Source organism: Ranitomeya imitator, chromosome 5 (genome assembly GCF_032444005.1).
Source record: "Ranitomeya imitator isolate aRanImi1 chromosome 5, aRanImi1.pri, whole genome shotgun sequence".
Classification (NCBI taxonomy): domain Eukaryota; kingdom Metazoa; phylum Chordata; class Amphibia; order Anura; family Dendrobatidae; genus Ranitomeya; species Ranitomeya imitator.
This window is the reverse complement of record NC_091286.1, coordinates 115,020,306-115,044,832: the sequence shown is the minus strand read 5'-3', so window position 1 is coordinate 115,044,832 and position 24,527 is coordinate 115,020,306. Positions and strand designations below refer to the sequence as shown.

At 42.3% G+C, this 24,527-nt stretch overlaps 1 protein-coding gene across 1 annotated transcript in view; it reads left to right on the top strand.

The window, feature by feature from the left end:
• Positions 1–24,527, top strand: part of CRIM1 (cysteine rich transmembrane BMP regulator 1) — a 973,879-nt gene that overhangs the window by 116,030 nt on the left and 833,322 nt on the right. Inside the window, exon 2 of the mRNA XM_069769103.1 lies at positions 1,831–2,004. Within this exon, the coding sequence (XP_069625204.1) occupies positions 1,831–2,004 (174 nt within the window). The remainder of the gene's footprint in view (positions 1–1,830; positions 2,005–24,527) is intronic.

Genomic DNA, 24,527 nt, shown 5'->3' with positions numbered 1-24,527 from the left:
AGGTGTATAGGGGATGGGTGTGTATAGGTCTCAGTGTATAAGGGCGGTGTATAGGGGGTGGGTGTGTATAGGTCTCCGTGTATACGGTTCAGTGTATAGGGGATGGGTGTGTATAGGGTTCAGTGTATGGGGGTTGGTGTGTATAGGGTTCAGTGTATAGGGGAGGTGTATACGGTTCAGTGTATAGGGGTGGGTGTGTATAGGGTTCAGTGTATAGGGGTGGGTGTGTATAGGGTTCAGTGTATAGGGGAGGTGTATAGGGGTGGGTGTGTATAGGGCTCAGTATATCAGGGTGGGTATGTATAGGACTCAGTGTATAAGGGGGTGGGTGTGTGTAGGGGAGGTGTATAGGATGTGGGCGTGTATAGGGCTGAGTATATGGAATGGATGTGTATAGGTGTGAATGTATAGGGGAGGTGTATAGGGGCTGGATGTGTGTAGGGGAGGTGCATAGGTGGTGGGTGTGTATAGAGGTGAGTATATAGGAGAAGCCTTTGCAGGTGTTTTTTTTATTAATTCTAATTTACTGAAATAATGACTTCTGGGTTTTCATTGGCTGTAAGCCATAATCATCAACATTAACAGAAATAAACAATTGAAATAGATCACGCTGTGTGTAATGACTCTATGTAATATATGAGTTTCACTTTTTGTATACAAGAACTGAAGTAAATTAACTTTTTGATGATATTCTAATTTTGTGGGAAGCAGCTTGTATGTCATAGAGTACCATCTGTGACCCTATTATGAAAAAAAGTATATACTTAACAGGTATGTTTTTTTCTTGATACCCAATAGTCTTTTTTTTTTGCGGTATACTGACTTACTGGCTAATGTCACCCTATGGACCTGTTTCACCAGTATTCAGGAGCTTTGTTGTTCTGAACTTCATAACGCATATCATAAACTCAATGTGAACCGGCTTTTGACAAGTGATATAGCTTTCTCATGGGTTCCATAACGGGATTGTCCCCATTTTTAAATTTATGTAATTAGACCTAAAAGTTATTTTTGCAATTTAAGCTCATTAAAAAGAAACTTGTTTGCCGTCTGTAGTCCGTGTAAAATGTTTAATGAATCTGAAATGAAAAAGTTATTATTAGCCACAAATACATGCATTTATGTAAAAAAGAATATGTGGCAGTTGTAGAAGCAGGTAAGGTAGTATGGTCGCTTATTCAACACTACTCACTTTTCCAGCCATTCTTCTGACTGCATCATATCCATGTCCTGCAGATAGTCCTCACGTTATGTAGGAATCCTTTACTAGAACGTGTAATCTAAGTGTTCCTAAGCCAAGTGCCCACTTCTCGTAACACATGAACGTGCCCTTAATCTATGCTATTAGTGTGTTGCCTGTAAAGGTGACCAAGCACATTAATGTCGGCCAGACCACTGATTTTTCTTCCAACATCAGTGGAAAGAAAAATTGCGCTGTTGGATTTCAACATTTCGATGGTATCTGGAAGTGGCCTTTTCCCTTCCTTCTGTTAAGAACCCAGTGGGGGTGAAACATCTAGCAACCCCATCACTCAGCGTTCCCGGTGCCACCACTGGCCACATGTGCTGAGTTCCAGTGTTCCGTTGTCGGAATAGTGGCGCGGCCGGTGTGCTGCACATCCGCCCCCTGTTGTACCCGAGCATCTTTTACTGCTGCCGCCCTTCATTATAGGTCTAGCAGAGTTTTGCTTGTTTCCTGACTTTTCATTATCAATCTGACTACACATTCATTCTGAATATTAGAGGTTCTGATGCTTCATGTCAACATATCCTGTATTCATGGACCTAAATCAGCATTATGGAAATTTAATATATTTCTTTATATTCTAGATGAAAACTGGGATGATGGCCAGCTCTATGGATTTGAACCTTGCAATGAAAACTTTGTAACAGGATGCAACATCATCAATGGAAAATGTGAATGCGACACTATTCGGACCTGTACCAGTCCCTTTGAATTCCCCAACCAGGACTCATGTCACAGTGCCCTGAAGAGAATCGAAGGTAAGTCACAAGATGTCATATACCAAAGGCATCTGCCAGAGGAATCATGGTTTCATTTGATCTTTAAGTAGTGCTGTAATGTGGTGCATGGTTATCAGCCGTGTGGAGATGGCCAAATCCCAGGTAGTCTGCAGGATTAGAAATTTGCTACTGGCTCCTAAGTTCTTCTTGTCAGCCCACTAATAAAATAGAATTGGTTCCTGAAGTGTTTTTACGCCTGGCTCCCAAATTCTCTGGCACTTTATTATAGATATTTGTCTCCATTACAATTGGAAAGTTGTTGGCTAAAGGCGCCGTAAAGACAATGCTACCTGATCTTTCTGAGATATTAGTACATTAGGAAACTAACGGCCTGGCTGGATGGGCTTACCTGGCTGCCTATGTTCCACAGCCAAGAACTTTAGTGCTCTAACGTGACTATACAGCAGTGGTGGTCAGTATTTTATAGGCGGTAATACATTTTTCCAAAGTGTTTGTACTGCAGCTTTTGCTGATATCATATCACTGCCGGTGTATTATACTGGCCATACATGTGACATAGCTGACATCCAAAAATTTCTCCAAAATCTACCAACAGGACATAGGCATGAGATTTTATTGTCAAACTATTGACAGATCTGGTTAAGTTTGGTGAGATCTGATAACAGGATCCGTCGCCCCTTCTGGAATAGGACATTGCAGGGGGCAGCGATGCAGGCACTCACTAACTTCTTGCATTGCTGCCACATGTAATGACGTCCTGGATCCTTGGTGATGGACGCTGTGGATGATATGAGTGCAGCGCCGGCTCTCTGCTTTTGTCACCGCTGCCGTAGCTTCGTCAAGGGGCAGAAATAGAAGAAGTGAGTGACAACAGCGCCTCCCCACTGCTTCTAGCACCGCCCCCCAAACAAGTTGTCAGGAAGTACGGCAAGAAAACACGTTTAGAGATTAGGTAGGTAGGCAGAAGAGTAGTACATGTGTAATAAAGCAAAAGGGGTTACGGTGTAAAGATAGATAGAAAATACATATTAGGTGCTGGACCACCCCTTTAAACCACCAAAACTGAAGCCATTAGGTGACGTATCCTTATTGCTCTATTTTAATAAAGCCCTCTGTGTCCTAAGCAAATGGTCATTATGCTGATAAATCCATTTTTAAGGCACCCATCATCATATGCAAATTAGGTAGGACTATTGCGGGTGAGTTCTGCTTCGCCCTGGCCAGTCTGCTTCAGATGCTGTAATCTCGCGCTTTTTGGGCGCTATTGACATCATCACCACAGGTCCGCGTCATCTCAGGAATAACATTGAAAATGCAGTGCTGTGATGGAGAAAGGAGAGACGGCTCCTCTGAACGTTCTTGGGAAGACGTAGCGCTGCCATTCCTGGCATGAAGCAGTTTGTGGGAATGAGGTCAGTCACGTCTCGGAGGGACACGTTACAGCGTCAGAAGCAGGCTAGTCTTCGAGAGGCAGCTCCCACCACCAGGAATAGTAATATGTATTTGGATATGAGAAGTGGTGCATCAAAAATGGTTTTATCACATAAGTGACAAATTTGTTTGGGACCTAACATTTGTCGTTAATCTAATAGTGGCAATTTTGGGCACTTATGGGACCTGATAGGTTTTCATTAAATTCCACACTGTGGCAGACAATACTATTTGCGGAGCAGAGATGCTCACATACAAAGTTAATGAAATGTGCATTGCTATAAGCTAACGTAGCGCTCCACCATGGTCATGGTCTGTATCTCTTGCCTAAGGCCAGCGTTAGCCAGGTGTGCTTGTTTATGTCAAAATAAAGGGAGGGATAAGACCTCCATCTCCCATTGGAGTTTTCCCAACATGTAATGTGTATGGCCAGCTGAAGAAGAAGAACAACGGGAAAGCATCGAGCAACTACCAGAGCTTCAATTCAGACATAACGAGTGAACAACACTTTCTCATGAACTTGGGTATGATTGTGTGGGCATGAAACACTCGTGGGCATCTATTGATGTCTATGGTATAGACGGCCATGGGAGCAGAAGGTTGTGAAACATATTCTGGATCATCTCAGCGTCTCACACGTCTGGACTTTAGACTAAATGTGGAAAGCTGAGAGGAGGCCATATGAAACTGGCCACTAAATGCATGTCGTAGGTAGCCATGATATGTCCATATCCACGATCCTCCGATGTATACGATGTGGGGTTATTTCCATTCCATACATTACAGCTGCTTTATCATGGCTTCTACGCTTACATTAGTGTAATTTGACCTCTGATCTATTCAGCTTTTCTTCTGGTTGCTGTTTTAAACTTTCTTTTGAGATTCCTTTTAGGTACGCTTATTATTGCCTTGCCATACATAATCATGATAAACGCCTAAAGCCGTTGTGTAAAAGCAAGGAATCCTAATGGCACATGTGCCTTCTGACTTGCGGAAACCCTAAAAATATCTGACCTTAACAGGTCGATGGGAAATTCTAGAATGGTGCAAGGATGACTTTGGCTGAATGTCAGTACCCAATGTCAGGGTTATTTTGTGGCCGCCTCTCGTTATAAAGGAGACCCTCTGTACCTACAAATGGACCTATTTGCCTCATGGAATATCTCTTAACTACACAGGGTGGAAAGGCAAACAAAGAAGCCCCTTAAGAAGCAGATGCTGTGTTAGCATATAATCTTAAAAACAAAAACCGTTTTCACCCTGCTTCTGTGATTTCTCGGAAGTGTTGGCATTTAATAGACTGCCTTCCCGCAGATATTGTGTTCTGTTTGTGTGGATATCGGTGCTGCCCCCCATATCAGGGTCTCCTTCATTATCACAAGGCTGTATGAAGAACGCGTGGGATGTGGGCAGCAGGTCTTATTGTATTCAGTTCCAGGCTCATAACAAATCTTTGCATATATTAATGTTTATTTACTTCATAGTAGGAATATTTATTTGTAAAAATGGATATTTCTTGGAAAGAAATCATTATTTGCAGGCCGGATGGATAAAAGCCGCAGCAGACTGGTATTACTGTAAGAATGGCAGGTCTGACGTGGCAGCCCGGCTGCTTTCTTATATTGGGATTGACTTTCTTCCTGCATTTTTAATTGTTATGCCGTGTGTTGCTTTCGTAAAGTACATGGAAATCGTCTGATATTGTTTTTTTACTTTCATTGGACTTTGCTAAGTGTTATCTTTGTCTTTATTTTGGTGGGAACTTACTGTGCACCAGTAAAGGGAGTCTGTCACCAGGTTTTCCCTACCCTATCTGAGAGCAGCATGATGTAGTGGGAGAGAGACCGGGATTCCAGCAATGTGTCACTTGCTGGGTTGCTTGCTGTAATTTTGATAAAACTACAGTTTTAAGCTGGTTTCACGCATGCGTTTTAAAAAAAAAAAAACACATGGTGAAAAAACGCATGTAAACGCGTGCAAACGCTGCGTTTTTTTGACGCATGCATTTTTGCATGTGGTGAAAAAAACGCGGCGTTTTGACACGTTTACATGCGTTTTTCATGCGTTTGCGTTTTTTAAACGCATGCAGATAAATGTGTGACAGCTGCCAATCATCAACATAAAGTAAAAAACCCACTATAAACAGAAAGAGTTAGGGTTAGGGGTAGGGTTAGGGGTAGGGATCCTAACCCTAACCCTAAAGGGATCCTAACCCTAACCCTAACCCTACCCCTAACCCTACCCTTAAAGGGATTAGGGGTAGGGTTAGGGGTAGGGTTAGGGGTAGGGTTCGGGGTAGGGTTAGGGGTAGGATCCCTTTATCAATTTTATGGTGTGGGGTGGTTTATCAGTGTGGTTTTTTTTTTAAACGCATGCGTTTTTAATGCATGCAAACGGATGCGGTTAAAAACGCATGCGTTTACATAGACAGCAATGCGTTTTTTTGCGGCAAAAAAAGCCACTAAAAATACTACATGTTGCACATCTGCAACACAACGCATGCAGAAAAAACGCATGCGTTGCAAATACGCGTCAAAACGTAAACAAAAAAAACGCATGCGTTTTTAATGTGAAATATAGGGAAAAAAAGCATGCCTTTTTTGCGTTTTTTACCGCAAAAACGCAAAAAAAAAAAAATGCAAATGTGAAACCACCCTTATCTGCCATAGGTCAAGCCTCTCTCTGAATGCTGAGCTCTGTATAACCCCATCCCCACCTCTGATTGGTAGCTTTATGTGTACTCTGTGCATAGGCAGAAAACTGCCAACCTGAGCTGGGGTGGAGTTATACAGTGCTCATAAATATGGAAGACTACATGGCAGCAGTTTTACTAGTCCTCTCCTGATAATTTTCTGCTGATAAAACAGCGATTTTATAAAAACTAGATCAAGCAGCCCAGTAAGTGACATATTGTTGGAATCAGGGTCTATTTTCCTACATTAATCTGCTGTCGGATTAGTTAGCAAAAAACTGGTGACGGGTTCCCTGTAATAAACAATGCCTTTCTTAGCGAGATGAGAGGTTATTAAAGTGTATATGTATCATGTGCAGATGGCGTCTTGTACTGTGTGTAATGGTTTAGAAATAATCTCCTCTGGATTACAACTGTGTTGGCCCGTTTGTGGAAATGTGATGGAGCCATATATCTCTATTCATTGATTCCAGGTAGTTAACGGATATGTATGCTCACATATGTAATGCCCCTAATACTTTTCCACTTTATCCTTGGCTTACCTGTGTAGCTGCTTAAATCCCAGGCTTACCTGCGGAGCCGGATGCAATTCATCAAACCCACTCTCTCTGATCATGATGTATTAAAGGGTCGATTTTTACCTTCCATGAAAAAAAAGCACCGAAGATCCTCCCGCTTAGACAGTCTGTTTTTTACTCAGCAGTAGATGTCTGCATTACCATAATTGTTGCATTATCAACTGTACAAGTCATGTGAGTCCAAAACTTACTGGGATTGTCGCATCTTCTTTCTTCGGGAGCACACCGCTCCCAGCCTCTGGACTTCCTGCTTAATAGGAGGCGGTGCGCTCCTGATGATGGACAGTTTGGACCAGCAGAATAGCTGAGCCGCTGCCCAAACTGTGTTCTCTCTGATGCTGCTATATGAGGCAGCTTTGCCACCATCGGAGGAGCACGGGCACACAATGAAATTCATAAATGCCTGGGGTTATCCATTTAGTTAATCAGAAATTAGTACAATGCATATTACAGTAACAGGAATGTGCTAAAATTGGTTCTTTTCATTTAACTTGTATTTAATAGCTTTCACAAAATGGCCTATATATGAAGGAAAAATAAATGAAAGGTTGCAGAGAATTTGTAGTAAAAGCTGATTTTGTCATGCAATTTCTTTTATTGTTTTCTTTTTTTAAAAAAAACAAAGTATACACAAATACAACTCTGGAATTTTATGTAGTTTGCCAATTCTGGTCTGAAAAACATAAATTAAACAAATTATACCTGCTGGATATGAAGTTACGTCATTTGGAAGCAGAAAAGAAAACCACTTACACAGCATGGTGGTCGATTTTCACATTCTGCTTAACCTCCCTTGTTAACAGATGAACAGGCAGCTAAATTAAGTGTAGAAGGTGTAAGAATAGTGCGGAGTCCTGACCGCGTCCAGCATCGGTGCTGGGCGACACTTGTCTGCTAACATGGAATTAAGTCTCGTGTAGCTCCGTGGACAATGTCATGTTTGCCATTTTTTTTTTGTGCTTACACACCATAGAGCTGGTCATAGACTGCACAGTACAGGAATTTAGGCTGATTCTGGTAATTTCGGCATGACCTGCTCTTATATGCATGGGGTGCTTGATCTCTTCAATGTCAGATGTCGGGGAAAATAAGTGTTGAGCATTAGGCTGCCGTCACACTAGCAGTATTTGGTCAGTATTTTACATCAGTATTTGTAAGCCAAAACCAGGAGTGGAACAAATAGAGGAAAAGTATAATAGAAACATATGCACCACTTCTGTATTTATCACCCACTCCTGGTTTTGGCTTACAAATACTGATGTAAAATACTGACCAAATACTGCTAGTGTGACGGCAGCCTAAAAGAAGCACTGTGTTTTTGTTGTCTTGTGCATGCTGATAAAGTTTAGTGCCCCCCAAAAACATGATGCAAGGTGTTTGCACTAAAAACGCAGCCATACCTAATCCCTTTGTTTTTTGCTGCATTTTTGCACTTAGTCATTACTTTCTATGGGTGAAAAAACGCTGAAAGAAGTGACATGCTGCAGTTTGCAAAAATGCAGCAGTTTTCCAAATCAGTCAGGAAAATAAAAACAATGTGTGTGCATGAAATTTCTGAAATCTCATAGCTTTTGCTGATACCGTAACATGCAGCTTAAAATCTGCATTAAAAAACACAGCAAAAACTCAACTTGTGAACATAGCCTTAAGTTAAAGGGAATTTGTGTTAGGTGTCGAGTTCCCGTCGCTGCACAGGAGGAGTCTCGAGCCATCTCCGCTACGGTCTCCCATTCTTCTCCAGCCACAGTGGAGCCTGCTCAGCAGAGACGTCGGTTCCAGCGTCTGGCTTAGGCTGATACTGTGCGAATGGTTACTGCTGTCTTTCCTGGCTCTGACTTTGTAGCCAGCACTGATCAGCAGCAAACAGGCCTTTCTTGGACTAAGTCCTGCTTTTCCCATACTGAGCATGCCCACGGGACGACCTCCCATTGGAGGTAGGGGGTCACATGCTCAGGTCCCGTTGCGGCTCCTATTGGACCATCAGGAAGGTCCCGGAGCGCTACTGCAATAAAAGGTTTGCATGGCCGCTCAGCTATGCGCTAGTGTAAACTTGCTAATATGTGTGTGTGGATGTTTGCCTGTCGATGGATGAAAGCTCCGAATCATTCCCATCCCTACTGTTGTTGCTTGCTCGCGAATGATAGAAGCTACCTAGCGCCAGGCAGTGCTACTCTGCACATCCAACACACAGTTCCACGTCTGTCAACAGCGACTGCCAGTGCGCTTTCCTGGCCCTGGTTAGGGTGGTTAGTGGCGTCCACCAGAGCGGCATTGTACGCACTCTTGTGCGATAAATTATTAGTTCAGTTCTATCCCTGACACCACAGTAGCGGTGTAGAGCGTAAGAGGTCTAGAGGAACTCTTTCCCCGTGTCTTGGGACGGAGTTCTGTTACTCTTTACTTGTGCTCTCTGTGCGGTATCGCGGCCCTGTGACGCAACAGAGTTTGCTTCCTTCATACCGGGTGAAGCTAACCCATGTGCGTATTCACATTATACCACCATCTAGTCCGCCATTACCGAGCAGCAGATGTCCTTTCTGCACGGTGGACCCTGGACTGTGAACGCACCTCATGTCCTCTCTAATTATTATTTGGTGCATTCCGCCAGTCCTAACAATCTGTCAGCAGGTTTTTGCTACCTCATCTGAGGTCAGCTTGATGTAGGAATAGAGATGCTGAATCCAATGATGTATCAGTTAGTTTACTGGGTACAGCCATTCTAGTACAATCAGAGCTTTTAGATTTAGAATTAAGCAGAGTTGAGGAAGTTGGTCCCGCCCACACCAGGCTCTCTGTGTACAAAGTCCATACACAGTGAGGTGTTTAGTTGCCAGACTCTTAGGGTATGTGCCCACGGTCAGGAAACCTTCAGGATTTGCTGTGGATTGAAAGCTGTGTACATCCACAGCGGCCAGATGTTACAGCATAGTGGAGGGGATTTTATCAAATCCCGTCCCCACCATGCATGCAGGGCTGCATCCGGCGGCCCTGCATAACTGGACATGTAGTGCGTCTTTCCAGACTGCAGCATGTCTATTTATCTTGCGGAAACGCTCCGTCTCCGCAAGATAAATAACAGTCTGTGTATAGGAAGCGGTGTTTCCACATGTGTTCAATGAACACACGTGGAATCACCGCACGTACAACAGGGGACGGCGCTTTGGGCAGAGCGGGGTATCCGCTGCATCCAAAGCGCAGGGAATCCTGAATGTGGAGACATACCCTTAGTGATTCATCCTTTATAGTTAGTAAACTATAACACACACTTTGACAAGGGACAAATCCCTGAGTTCTGTGTTTCTACCTCTATCGCCTGCTGTCTTCAGATTACATAGCAAAAACCTGCTGACAGATTCCCTTTTATATATTGCAGTCATCATATATAGCCCTGCATTTGTCATTCACCTCTTCAACTCCTGACCCAGCTGCTCCTTCTCCCCTGCCAGCGACCTTTGCAGTGATTTATGTCTCATACAGGGAAAATAGACCTCCTGTTTCTGCATAGAGCTCAGAAGGATTCAGCTGGTCAGTTTTTAATCATGTGATGTCATAAACCTAATGGAAAAGAGAAGAATTAGCTGGGTAGAAGGGGAAAATTAGCAATTGTAAGTATACAGTGCTATATAATATGATGATTGCAATACATAGTAACATAGTAACATAGTTAGTAAGGCCGAAAAAAGACATTTGTCCATCTAGTTCAGCCTATATTCCATCGTAATAAATCCCCAGATATACGTCCTTCTACAGAACCTAATAATTGTATGATACAATATTGTTCTGCTCCAGGAAGACATCCAGGCCTCTCTTGAACCCCTCGACTGAGTTCGCCATCACCACCATACTAAAAGGATAAATAGTTTAGTGGGAGGAGTGCTTCTTTAAGGATTTCAACATTTCCAATTCTTATTTTGCACAAAAGATAAACCAACCTTAGAGGTGGCCGTGACCAGTGCCCTTCTTATTATTAATAAAGTTTGTGGATATATAGGGGAGGAGGAATTGACCTCATAGCTGACAGCTATCTAAGGTGTATGCCTTGGTTATTAATGACGTATGTTTAGGATAGGTCTTCAATATCAGATTAGTGGGGGTCCGACACCTGGCACCAGCTGTTAGCTGGTCCCATAGTTGCCTGAAATATATAAAGCCGGAATACCATAGCTCCATACACAGTGTTCCCAAGGACACGTCAACAGTATTGTATTGTAGTCCTGGAAAACCCTTTAAAATAAATGCGCTGAGGCATTGACGGATACATTAGATTGTGCGGGGTGACAATGAGAGAAACCCACGTACTAGAACGAAAGCGAGTTACTTTTCCCCATACATCCCCTGTAATCCTTGGTGTCACCATGGTGTTCAGGAGTCTCCCCGCCACAGTTGTGTTCAGTGATGATCTGAATGTAATCTCCCTCCGAAGACCCCAGAATATGAGACACTTCTCACGTAGACTGTTCTTTGTAGTCCCCACTCCCTTTTTATCAGATTAGGTCAGAAGTAGAAGAAAATCCATACTGTCCCAGGAATCACAATTTTCAGGCTATTTTCAGCTTTTTCAATGAGAAAATTGGAACGCGTCTGCTAGGGGGAGCGAGTTGATCGATGGGCATTATTTGCGGTGACAGAGGCTGGAGGGGGACATTTGTATCGTGCACATTGTGTGACATTGCTGAGCAAGTCATTCCCACAACACCGCTCCTATTTTATACTAGATTACCCGCCATTTAGACCCAAGGACAAGACAGATTGCTATTAAAGCGTCAATCTCTTTGATGGTGGGACTTAATTTCTCTTCGGGGTAATGTGTTCTCCCTCCATCGTTTTATTTTTGTCAGATCTTGTATGATGAGATGTAAGGGCAAAACATCACAAATATATAAGCAAAAAAAAATTGGGGTGTGTAGATCCCAACCTGTGTAGAGCACCTCTGATCTTGTATGGTTGCTATGTTGGAGGTTGGAGCATTTCTGACGGTATTTCTCTGCTGGATGTCCCTGCCTTATCAGTACACAGTCATACGTCGCGGTACACTTTTTATTACGGGATGCCGCCACATTGGAGAGCGTTGGAAATAGTGATGAGCGAGTATACTCGTTGCTCGGGTGACCTCCGAGTATTTGTTAGCGCTCGGAGATTTAGTTTTCACCACGGCAGCTGAATGATTTACAGCTACTAGCCAGGCTGAGTACATGTGGGGGTTGCCTGGTTGCTAGGGAATCCACACATGTAATCAAGCTGTCTAGTAGCTGCAAATCATTCAGCTGCCACGATGAAAAATCCGAGAAGTCATAAATACTCGGAGGTCTCCCGAGCAACGATTATACTCGCTCATCACTAGTTATAAACTATGCTTTCATGTACAGTGAATAAAAGATGTCTTCAAATGGATGCATTGTAGCTATACCTGGGTGATGGCTTCAGACATATACCGCCAATGTGTACAGAAAACAAATGTGAACACTGGCATAGAGCTGTTATATCATAGCCCACTTGCAGTATATCTTTCCACGATAAGTCATTGGTTTCCAACCAGACATACTAATAATAATGTTGAAATCAGAATGGGTAACGAGCTTGAATTTTATCCGAGTTTCCAATTATTACATCTTCTCATTGTTTGTGAACATGGCCTAGGTCCCCTGCATCATATATTGCTTCCACAGATGACGCCGCTTGCTACCTTTTCCGTTTTCCATGTTGTTCTTCTTACAAGTGGAGAGACGATGAGATAAATGATCCCTTACTTTGCACGTAAGATTTCTAATATATGTGGTAAGTAGACCTTCAGTGTAAAGGTGGCAGAGCCGTCCGCTCCGCACACATTATGATTAACTCCAATCATTCCCCAGTAAGTGGATTTAAATAATTCATAGAAGGAAACAGTCAATAGTTGGCCTTGAATGGCAATGTGATCGCCGGCTCCCGGGAGGAGCGGATTTCTGCTGAGGCCTAATACTCCATAGCTGCCCATAGACTTGGAGAGCTTTCACTTTTTCAATTAATCACCTGATGTATCTTTTGTGTAATGAGATTTATCAGATAATTGAGCACATCGTTGTTTTTCATTCCTTCTAAGGCGGCCATGCGACAGGAGAAAGAGCAAATTATTAATCTGAGAAAGGCTATATTCACAACTAGTCTTAGGGGCGCTTTCAGGGATTCGTTTGCGCCCCTTATTAGCTAAACTTTTGCTAGAAGTTTCACCTGTATATATATAAACACATTACTAAATGAGTTTTCCTGTAAATAGGTGTGAATGTGATAGCAGTGCTGAGCTCCTAAATGCAGCCGCTGTGACACAGGACCCTGATATATCTGCGCGGGGAATAAAATGTACCAATTACATGCCAAACTGTCATCATGGTGCGGACTCACTGCACCAAGGAAAGGCCTCAAGATAAATGATGTCTGGTAACTGTTACTGACGTGATGCATGTGAATGACTACAGTTTTCTGACAATCGTTTTATTTTATTTTAGTAGATTTGTGTATAGACTTTTACATAGAAAACAAATGCATTTAAAGGGATCCTGTCCTCCCTGGTGTTTGTATGCATAGGAGTCCAGGTCCAGTGGGCACCGGTACTACTCAGTGATTGATAGCTATGTCTGCATGCATAGTCATACTGGGCAGACTATCAATCACTAAATAGGACTGCCCACTGGACTGATATGTATAGAAACTCATATCTACTATATAAAGCTGAATGTGTGTGTGTGTGTGTGTGTGTGTGTGTGTGTATGTATGTCCGGGATTGGCATCTGCACAGTCGCAGCTACAGCCACAAAATTTTGCACAGTCACACGTCTGGACCCCGGGAGCGTCATAGGCTATGTTGTGAGGCGAAATTTTAACCCCGCGCGTTCCAATTCACCAAACAATTTTGCCCCTATCTACATAATGGGGAAAAAAGTGAAAGGAAAAGTGTTGGAAGCGTCGCAGCTGCAGCAACAAAATTTTGCACATTCACACGTCTGGACCCTGAGAGCGTCATAGGCTACGTTGTGAGGTGAAATTTTAACCCCGCGCTTTCCAATTCACCAAACAATTTTGCCCCTATCTACATAATGGGCAAAAAAGTGAAAGGAAAAGTGTTGGAGGCGTCGCAGCTACAGCCACAAAATTTTGCACAGTCACACGTCTGGACCCTGAGAGCGTCATAGGCTATGTTGTGAGGTGAAATTTTAACCCCGCGCTTTCAAATTCACCAAACAATTTTGCCCCTATCTACATAATGGGGAAAAGTGAAAGGAAAAGTGTTGGAGGCAAATTGACAGCTGCCAGATGTGAACAAGGGGGACTTAAAGAATGAGAGCGATGGCGCCAAAGAGTATATACCGTACAGTTGCTAAGGTGGGGCCCCGACATGAGATACTCACCACACATGGGGATATGAACACACACACAAAATGCGCCACACACTACCACGTGCTTGAACACATTTTACCCTCAGCACACATTTCACCACACATACACCAACCTCGCCACATAAAAGTCGAAACACAAAAGTCGCCGCTCAAAACTCACCACGCGCAAAACTCGCCACATGCAAAAACTAGGCTCACGCAAAACGCGCCACAAGTGCAAAACTCACCTCATGGAAAACTCGCCACACGCAAAACTTGCACACGCGGAAAAATTGCCACATGCACAAAATTTGCAACACATGCAAAAGTTGCCTCACACAAAACTTGCACATACTCAAAAGGCACCAGACATAAAACTCACCACGCGCAAAACTCTCCATGCGCAAAACTTGCTGCACACAACTTGCTACCCTAACCTGTCACATGCAACTCGACACACAAAAAGTTGCTACACGCATGTCGCCACACAAAACTCATCTCACAAAAGTCGCTACATGCATGTCGCCACACACAACTCAACACACACAACTTGACAAACGAAACTCGCCCTAAAACACACACAAGTCTGGTATTAGCCTTCAAAAATAAAAATCTGATTAATAAGCAGACAAACTACAAGAGCAACAAATGTACCATATAGGAAATACGGCAGCTGTCAGTCACATGACCTGTCTATTATGTGTATGTGTGAGCTAATATATACTGCCAGGGGGGAGGGCTTCCTGTTGGCTGGGGATCAGGCTGCCAATTTATCTTACAAATACTGAGGTAAAAATACTGAGCAAATAACGTGTGAACGAGGTCTAACACAGGAGATCACACAAGTATATACTATATACAGGGGAGATGACACACAGATATATACTATATACAGGAGAGATGACACACAGGTATATACTATATAGAGGAGGAGATGACATACAGGTACATACTATATACAGGAGGAGATGACATACAGGTATATACTATATACAGGAAGAGATGACACACAGGTATATACTATATACAGGAGCAGATTACCTACAGGTATATACTATATACAGGAGGAGATGACATACAGGTATATGCTATATATAGAAGATGACATACAGGTATATACTATATACAGGAGGAGATGACACACAGATATATACTATATACAGGGGAGATGACACACAGGTATATACTATATACAGGAGGAGATGACATACAGGTATATACTATATATAGAAGGAGATGACATACAGGTATATACTATATATAGGAGGAGATGACATTCAGGTATATACTATATATAGGAGGAGATGACATTCAGGTATATACTATATATAGGAGGAGATGACATACAGGTATATACTATATGGAAACAGGAACACATGGGCTACTTGCACAGTGAACAAGTCTGTATGATCATGTTCACACACCACCAAGAAACCTGAAGACACAAAATAGAATAGTAAAACCAAAAACACTCAGTTTGAAAAAATGTTGCAGTAATCCGCAAGTGCTAGTAAAAGATGTAAAAAACAGGGTATTTGGTTGATACGTTTTTTGCAAAAAATGTATACTAAGCTGCTCTACCAATCTTCACGGTATACCCTTATCAGAGCAGTCCTAACTAATGTATGCAATCCCTATCTGATGTATTTAAAAACCTGATCATCTGTATATAACCTGTGTGAACAGGGTTCAGAGAGGAAAAAATCCATTTGTGCATACAGGGTAGAACAGCCTTTGTGCAGATAGCCCAAGAGGAGTGGTGGAACTCCCCAGTCTTGTAGACACAAGAGAACAATTATGGAAACAGGAACACATGGGCTACTTGCACAGTGAACAAGTCTGTATGATCATGTTCACACACCACCAAGAAACCTGAAGACACAAAATAGAATAGTAAAACCAAAAACACTCAGTTTGAAAAAATGTTGCAGTAATCCGCAAGTGCTAGTAAAAGATGTAAAAAACAGGGTATTTGGTTGATACGTTTTTTGCAAAAAATGTATACTAAGCTGCTCTACCAATCTTCACGGTATACCCTTATCAGAGCAGTCCTAACTAATGTATGCAATCCCTATCTGATGTATTTAAAAACCTGATCATCTGTATATAACCTGTGTGAACAGGGTTCAGAGAGGAAAAAATCCATTTGTGCATACAGGGTAGAACAGCCTTTGTGCAGATAGCCCAAGAGGAGTGGTGGAACTCCCCAGTCTTGTAGACACAAGAGAACAATTATGGAAACAGGAACACATGGGCTACTTGCACAGTGAACAAGTCTGTATGATCATGTTCACACACCACCAAGAAACCTGAAGACACAAAATAGAATAGTAAAACCAAAAACACTCAGTTTGAAAAAATGTTGCAGTAATCCGCAAGTGCTAGTAAAAGATGTAAAAAACAGGGTATTTGGTTGATACGTTTTTTGCAAAAAATGTATACTAAGCTGCTCTACCAATCTTCACGGTATACCCTTATCAGAGCAGTCCTAACTAATGTATGCAATCCCTATCTGATGTATTTAAAAACCTGATCATCTGTATATAACCTGTGTGAACAGGGTTCAGAGAGGAAAAAATCCATTTGTGCATACAGGGTAGAACAGCCTTTGTGCAGATAGCCCAAGAGGAGTGGTGGAACTCCCCAGTCTTGTAGACACAAGAGAACAATTATGGAAACAGGAACACATGGGCTACTTGCACAGTGAACAAGTCTGTATGATCATGTTCACACACCACCAAGAAACCTGAAGACACAAAATAGAATAGTAAAACCAAAAACACTCAGTTTGAAAAAATGTTGCAGTAATCCGCAAGTGCTAGTAAAAGATGTAAAAAACAGGGTATTTGGTTGATACGTTTTTTGCAAAAAATGTATACTAAGCTGCTCTACCAATCTTCACGGTATACCCTTATCAGAGCAGTCCTAACTAATGTATGCAATCCCTATCTGATGTATTTAAAAACCTGATCATCTGTATATAACCTGTGTGAACAGGGTTCAGAGAGGAAAAAATCCATTTGTGCATACAGGGTAGAACAGCCTTTGTGCAGATAGCCCAAGAGGAGTGGTGGAACTCCCCAGTCTTGTAGACACAAGAGAACAATTATGGAAACAGGAACACATGGGCTACTTGCACAGTGAACAAGTCTGTATGATCATGTTCACACACCACCAAGAAACCTGAAGACACAAAATAGAATAGTAAAACCAAAAACACTCAGTTTGAAAAAATGTTGCAGTAATCCGCAAGTGCTAGTAAAAGATGTAAAAAACAGGGTATTTGGTTGATACGTTTTTTGCAAAAAATGTATACTAAGCTGCTCTACCAATCTTCACGGTATACCCTTATCAGAGCAGTCCTAACTAATGTATGCAATCCCTATCTGATGTATTTAAAAACCTGATCATCTGTATATAACCTGTGTGAACAGGGTTCAGAGAGGAAAAAATCCATTTGTGCATACAGGGTAGAACAGCCTTTGTGCAGATAGCCCAAGAGGAGTGGTGGAACTCCCCAGTCTTGTAGACACAAGAGAACAATTATGGAAACAGGAACACATGGGCTACTTGCACAGTGAACAAGTCTGTATGATCATGTTCACACACCACCAAGAAACCTGAAGACACAAAATAGAATAGTAAAACCAAAAACACTCAGTTTGAAAAAATGTTGCAGTAATCCGCAAGTGCTAGTAAAAGATGTAAAAAACAGGGTATTTGGTTGATACGTTTTTTGCAAAAAATGTATACTAAGCTGCTCTACCAATCTTCACGGTATACCCTTATCAGAGCAGTCCTAACTAATGTATGCAATCCCTATCTGATGTATTTATATATACAGGAGGAGATGACACACAGATATATACTATATACAGGGGAGATGACACACAGGTATATACTATATACAGGAGGAGATGACATACAGGTATATACTATATATAGAAGGAGATGACATACAGGTATATACTATATATAGGAGGAGATGACATTCAGGTATATACTATATATAGGAGGAGATGACATTCAGGTATATACTATATATAGGAGGAGATGACATACAGGTATATACTATATACAGGGGAGATGACACACAGCAGGTATATACTATATACAGGGGAGATGACATACAGGTATATACTATATACAGGAGATGACATACAGGTGTATACTATATATAAGGGAGATGACAAACATGTATATACTGAGGTGAAAATGAGAGGTGTGAGGTGAAAATGAAAAGGTGTGAGTGCAAAATGAGAGGAGTGAGGGAAAATAGTGTAGTGATCGGAAAATGACAGATGTGAGGTCGAAATGACAAGTGTTAGGCGGGAATGAGAGGAGTGAGGGAGAAAATGAGAGGTGTGAGGGAGAAAATGAGAGATGTGAGGGGGAAAATTAAAGATGTGATTGGGAAAATGAGAGGCGTGATGGGAAAATAAGAGAAGTGACGTGCTATAACTAACCACAGATATTTACTATGCCCAGGCAACGCCGGGCTCTTCAGCTAGTTCAATTAATAAAACACAAGTTTTACTGAAACTTTTCCCACAAAAATGTAAATCAGTCTGATCAGCCATAACATCCAGGCTGAAGATCAGATACCATTTTCAACATGACAGGTTCCCTTTAAAGAAGATTTTGCACTAGTACCTTCAACAATTGGTGCTGCTCCACTGACTCTGTCTGTTATGCCTCCTATGTAACACAGAACATCTATATTGATATTTGCATTTTCTTTTGGTCAATCAAAACTCATCCGTATCCTTGAGAGTGAAAACAAGCACCCATGGAGAAGGCCACAGCTGCTGACTGGCTCACCATGTTCTAACTCCAGTCACCATGTCTCTTAATGCAACTGGAGGGTCGGAGCCCAGGAGAGCAGCGATAATGGAGAACCGAAGCTCTGGAGAAAAGCAGAACAATGCATCGCCGTTACTATAGGCAGGTCTGTAGCTCTGTCTCTCCATCACGGCTGCTCTCAGTGCCCCCGTACTAAGATAGGACCCAGCAACTGTGGAGTGAGAACATGCCGAGCCAAGCAGCAGCTGTGACCTTGTCTGTGGGCGTTTACTTTTCCTTCTCCATGATGAGGACGAGTATTGATTGGCCAGCATCACAGAGGAGAAAAAGCAAAGTCAACAGAGAAGTTCTACAGTATACTCCCAGTTGGTTGAAGGGAAAATATGCATCTTTATTACCACGGAGCATAACTTTGGAACTGAGGGGAACAGAAAAAAATAAATAATGGTCCAGGTTTAGTGGAGCAGTAGCAATTGGATGAGGGTCTCAGCTAAAATAATAAAAAATTCAGTGAACGATCATTTAACAAAAATGTAAGTATATAAAACCGATCAGGAGAACCTATACTGAAGGTCCAAGAGTAGTCCACTATAATCATAAACTGGCCTCTTGTAAGTTAGTCCTTTAGTACAATTTCCTATATATCGATGACCTTTTTCTATTTTGGAAGTAACATTTTTGCCGCTTTACATTAAAATGTATTCCTCCAGATTTTGGCAGTGATTGCCTCCATCATGCACGCATGTATTCTCTCTCCTCTCATCTCCCTGGGCTCCAGACCTGGTGGAAGTAAGCTTAATCCGAGGAAAATCATGCATAAGTCATAGTTTGTGTGCGTGACGCTGCCTGCTGCCCGCTATCTGCAATAAACACGTGTTGGGATGTGAGATGGAAACTCTCGGGGAATAAAATCGCATTACAGCATGATGGTGAAAAAATAACTGCGGACTTTTTTTTGTTTCACATGTTAAACAGTAACTTCACTCCAGGATACTGTATGCAGATTATAATCATTTCACAATTCAACAGTTTTCATGAAAAGCTTTCAAAAAAACCATAGCGCTCCAATAATGGGCCAGACAGGACATGTCGTGGACACATTTGGAGGATGTATTAAGGTCCGTTCATGTTTTCCAAATATTTTCATTAATCTATATTGCATTTTTTTGACAAAAGACACTGTTTTTATCAAGAAAAAAAATGTTTCTAAAAGCTTCTTGCATCTTTTAGTCTGCAGTCAGCTTCCTTAGTGATCAAGCACAGCACTCATGTTCTATCTCCTGTTCAGCTGCACAGTTCTGGTTCTCATTGCCCAACACTAATCTTACTGATCTGGGCAAGAAAGAACCCTGCTACATGTCCTCAAAGAGCGGCAGCAGGACAGGAGACCAATACATGTCCTCAAACAGGGGCAGCAGGACAGGAGACCAATACATGTCCTCAAAGAGGGGCAGCAGGACAGGAGACCAATACATGTCCTCAAAGAGGGGCAGCAGGACAGGAGACCAATACATGTCCTCAAAGAGGGGCAGCAGGACAGGAGACCAATACGTGTCCTCAAAGAGGGGCAACAGAACAGGAGACCAATAGGTGTCCTCAAAGAGGGGCAACAGGACAGGAGACCAATACATGTCCTCAAACAGGGGCAGCAGGACAGGAGACCAATACATGTCCTCAAAGAGGGGCAACAGGACAGGAGACCAATACATGTCCTCAAACAGGGGCAGCAGGACAGGAGACCAATACATGTCCTCAAACAGGGGCAGCAGGACAGGAGACCAATACATGTCCTCAAAGAGGGGCAGCGGGACAGGAGACCAATACGTGTCCTCAAAGAGGGGCAGCAGGACAGGAGACCAATACGTGTCCTCAAAGAGGGGCAACAGAACAGGAGACCAATAGGTGTCCTCAAAGAGGGGCAACAGGACAGGAGACCAATACATGTCCTCAAACAGGGGCAGCAGGACAGGAGACCAATACATGTCCTCAAAGAGGGGCAACAGGACAGGAGACCAATACATGTCCTCAAACAGGGGCAGCAGGACAGGAGATCGTTGGTCCTAAAAAGCTGGTGGAAGTTCCATAGTGTTAGGCTGCTTTCACACATCATGTGTTTGCTGTCAGGCACAATCTGGTGAGTTTTGAAAAAAACTGATCCGTCGCAAATTGTGAAAAACTGATGCGACGGATGTTTTTTTGTCTGATCCAACTAGCTTACCCGGTCCGGAGCTGAATAGCTGTTCTGGGGGGAGATCTCTCTCTTTCCCCGGAACAGCTGGTGTGAAAAGACAGATCCATCACATCAGTTTTCCACAATTTGCGACGGATCCATTTTTTTTCAAAATTCGCCTTATTGTGCCTGACAGCAAAAACCTGATATGTGAAAGCAGCCTTATAGTCATGATCAATCACATGCCTGCAAGGATCTGTAAAAGGAGTATGCTACCTCAAAATCATGTTTGTACTATAGATTTTACTGCTTGGTGCGCCCTTTTCTGAGCGGCTGGTATAGTCAGGAGCGAGGAAGGAGAGCCCCCATTCACAAACACTAGGAGAGTCAGTCAGCGTAACCGACAGATCGCCCCAATCTAACTTAAGGGGACACAATGGTCCACAGAGCTCTTGGCCACACTAAAGGTGCTAAGGAGCGTTGATTTACATATTAAATACAATCTGTTTTTTTGTGTTTTTTTTCTTGACAGCAAAAGCAGTAAAATCTGTAGTACAGACATGATTTGTATAGGGGCTAAGTCACCTTATATGACTGTATTTGCACTTTAATTAGGGAATTGAAGGTGGGGAATAGGAAGACATCACACCCGGTGCTAACCTCATGGTTATCGGTGTGGATTGCCTGCGGCAGATCTATGTCAGTGTATGCAGCAGAGCTGTATGTGTATATACTGTCACTGTTCATCCAGCAATGTTGTGTGTGTACTGTATATTGTGCACCCTCCAGGGCTGTGCATGTGTATGCAGCAGAGCTGTATGTGTATATATATTGTGCACACTCCAGGGCTGTGTATGTGTATGCAGCAGAGCTGTGTGTGTATATACTGTCACTGTTCATCCAGCAATGTTGTGTGTGTACTGTATATTGTGCACACTCCAGGGCTGTGCATGTGTATGCAGCAGAGCTGTATGTGTATATATATTGTGCACACTCCAGGGCTGTGTATGTGTGTGCAGCAGAGCTGTATGTGTATATATATATATATATACAGTATATTGTGCACACTCCAGGGCTGTGTATGTGTATATATTGTGCATCCAGCAGAGCTGTGTGTGTATATATATTGTGCACACTCCAGGGCTGTGTATGTGTGTGCAGCAGAGCTGTATGTGTATATATATATATATACAGTATATTGTGCACACTCCAGGGCTGTGTATGTGTATATATTGTGCATCCAGCAGAGCTGTGTGTGTATACTGTGCATACTCTAGAGCTGTGTATGTGTGTATCCCTACTATTTGTGGTGCAGGCTGTTCTGTCTCCTGTATGCAGCAGTGATTTATGGATGTGTGCGCTGCCGAGGTGTTTCTGTACATAATGTGACAGCTGCAGATCCCTGATTGTGTAATGTTCGTGCTGCAGAGAACACTAACAGGAGCTGACTGTAAACTATTCCCTCCCTGTCTTCCCTAAAGCATGAATCGCATTGATCCGTCTACTTCCTTACACTGACCGGGAACTGTTAATTACCGTAATAGGAAATCTGTTTTTCCTATTTTCTGTAGTCTAAACCTGGGGTGCATCCTACAGTCCGAAAATACAGTAATCGATTTGTTTTATTATATGTGAGAATTGTAAAAATGACCCACCCATAAAATACTATACCTACGGACTTCTGTCAGGTTAGATGGATTCATAGGGAAATCACTACCAATGTCCAGGTCCACATGTGCGCTCACGTTTGCCACTTTCTTAGCTGGATAGCAGGGGCGGACATATTGGTGAAACCTGTACGGCCGCACAGGGGCCTGAGAGGCAAGAGGGCCATTTATCCCTCCAAAGCAGGTGCAGTTTTGCATTTTTAGGGCCCATATATTGCTCTTGCACAGGGGCCCTTTTCTGTCTGTGTCCGCCAGTGCTGGATAGGATGTAGATATTGATGTACATGTCCTACAGCTTTGTTGCCTTTGTGTCATGTACCAGCATAGTAGGAACAAACCATTGCTTAACCCCTTTACCCCCAAGGGTGGTTTGCACGTTAATGACCAGGCCAATTTTTACAATTCTGACCACTGTCCCTTTATGAGGTTATAACTCCGAAACGCTTCAACGGATCCTGGTGATTCTGACATTGTTTTCTCGTGACATATTGTACTTCATGATAGTGGTAAAATTTCTTTGATAGTACCTGCGTTTATTTGTGAAAAAAACGGAAATTTGGCGAAAATTTTGAAAATTTCGCAGTTTTCAAACTTTGAATTTTTATGCAATTAAATCACAGAGATATGTCACACAAAATACTTAATAAGTAACATTTCCCACATGTCTCCTTTACATCAGCATAATTTTGGAACCAATTTTTTTTTTTGTTAGGGAGTTATAAGGGTTAAAAGTTGACCAGCAATTTCTCATTTTTACAACACCATTTTTTTTTAGGGACCACGTCTCATTTGAAGTCATTTTGAGGGGTCTATATGATAGAAAATGCCCAAGTGTGACTCCATTCTAAAAACTGCACCCCTCAAGGTGCTCAAAACCACATTCAAGAAGTTTATTAACCCTTCAGGTGTTTAATAGGAATTTTTGGAATGTTTAAATAAAAATGAACATTTAACTTTTTTACACAAAAAATTTACTTCAGCTCCAATTTGTTTTATTTTACCAAGGGTAACAGGAGAAATTGGACCCAAAAAGTTGTTGTCCAATTTGTCCTGAGTACGCTGATACCCCATATGTGGCAGTAAACCACTGTTTGGGCGCATGGGAGAGCTCGGAAGGGAAGGAGCGCTATTTGACTTTTCAATGCAAAATTGACAGGAATTGAGATGGGACGCCATGTTGCGTTTGGAGAGCCACTGATGTGCCTAAACATTGAAACCCCCCACAAGTGACACCATTTTGGAAAGTAGACCCCCTAAGGAACTTATCTGGATGTGTGGTGAGCACTTTGACCCACCAAGTGCTTCACAGAAGTTTATAATGCAGAACCGTAAAAATAAAAAATCATATTTTTTCACAAAAATTATATTTTTGCCCCCAATTTTTTATTTTTCCAAGGGTAAGAGAAGAAATTGGACCTCAAAAGTTGTTGTCCAATTTGTCCTGAGTACGCTGATACCCCATATGTGGCAGTAAACCACTGTTTGGGCGCATGGGAGAGCTCGGAAGGGAAGGAGCGCAGTTTGACTTTTCAATGCAAAATTGACAGAAATTGAGATGGGACGCCATGTTGCGTTTGGAGAGCCACTGATGTGCCTAAACATTGAAACCCCCCACAAGTGACACCATTTTGGAAAGTAGACCCCCTAAGGAACTTATCTAGAGGTGTGGTGAGCACTTTGACCCACCAAGTGCTTCACAGAAGTTTATAATGCAGAACCGTAAAAATAAAAAATCATATTTTTTCACAAAAATTATATTTTTGCCCCATTTTTTATTTTTCCAAGGGTAAGAGAAGAAATTGGACCTCAAAAGTTGTTGTCCAATTTGTCCCGAGTACGCTGATACCCCAT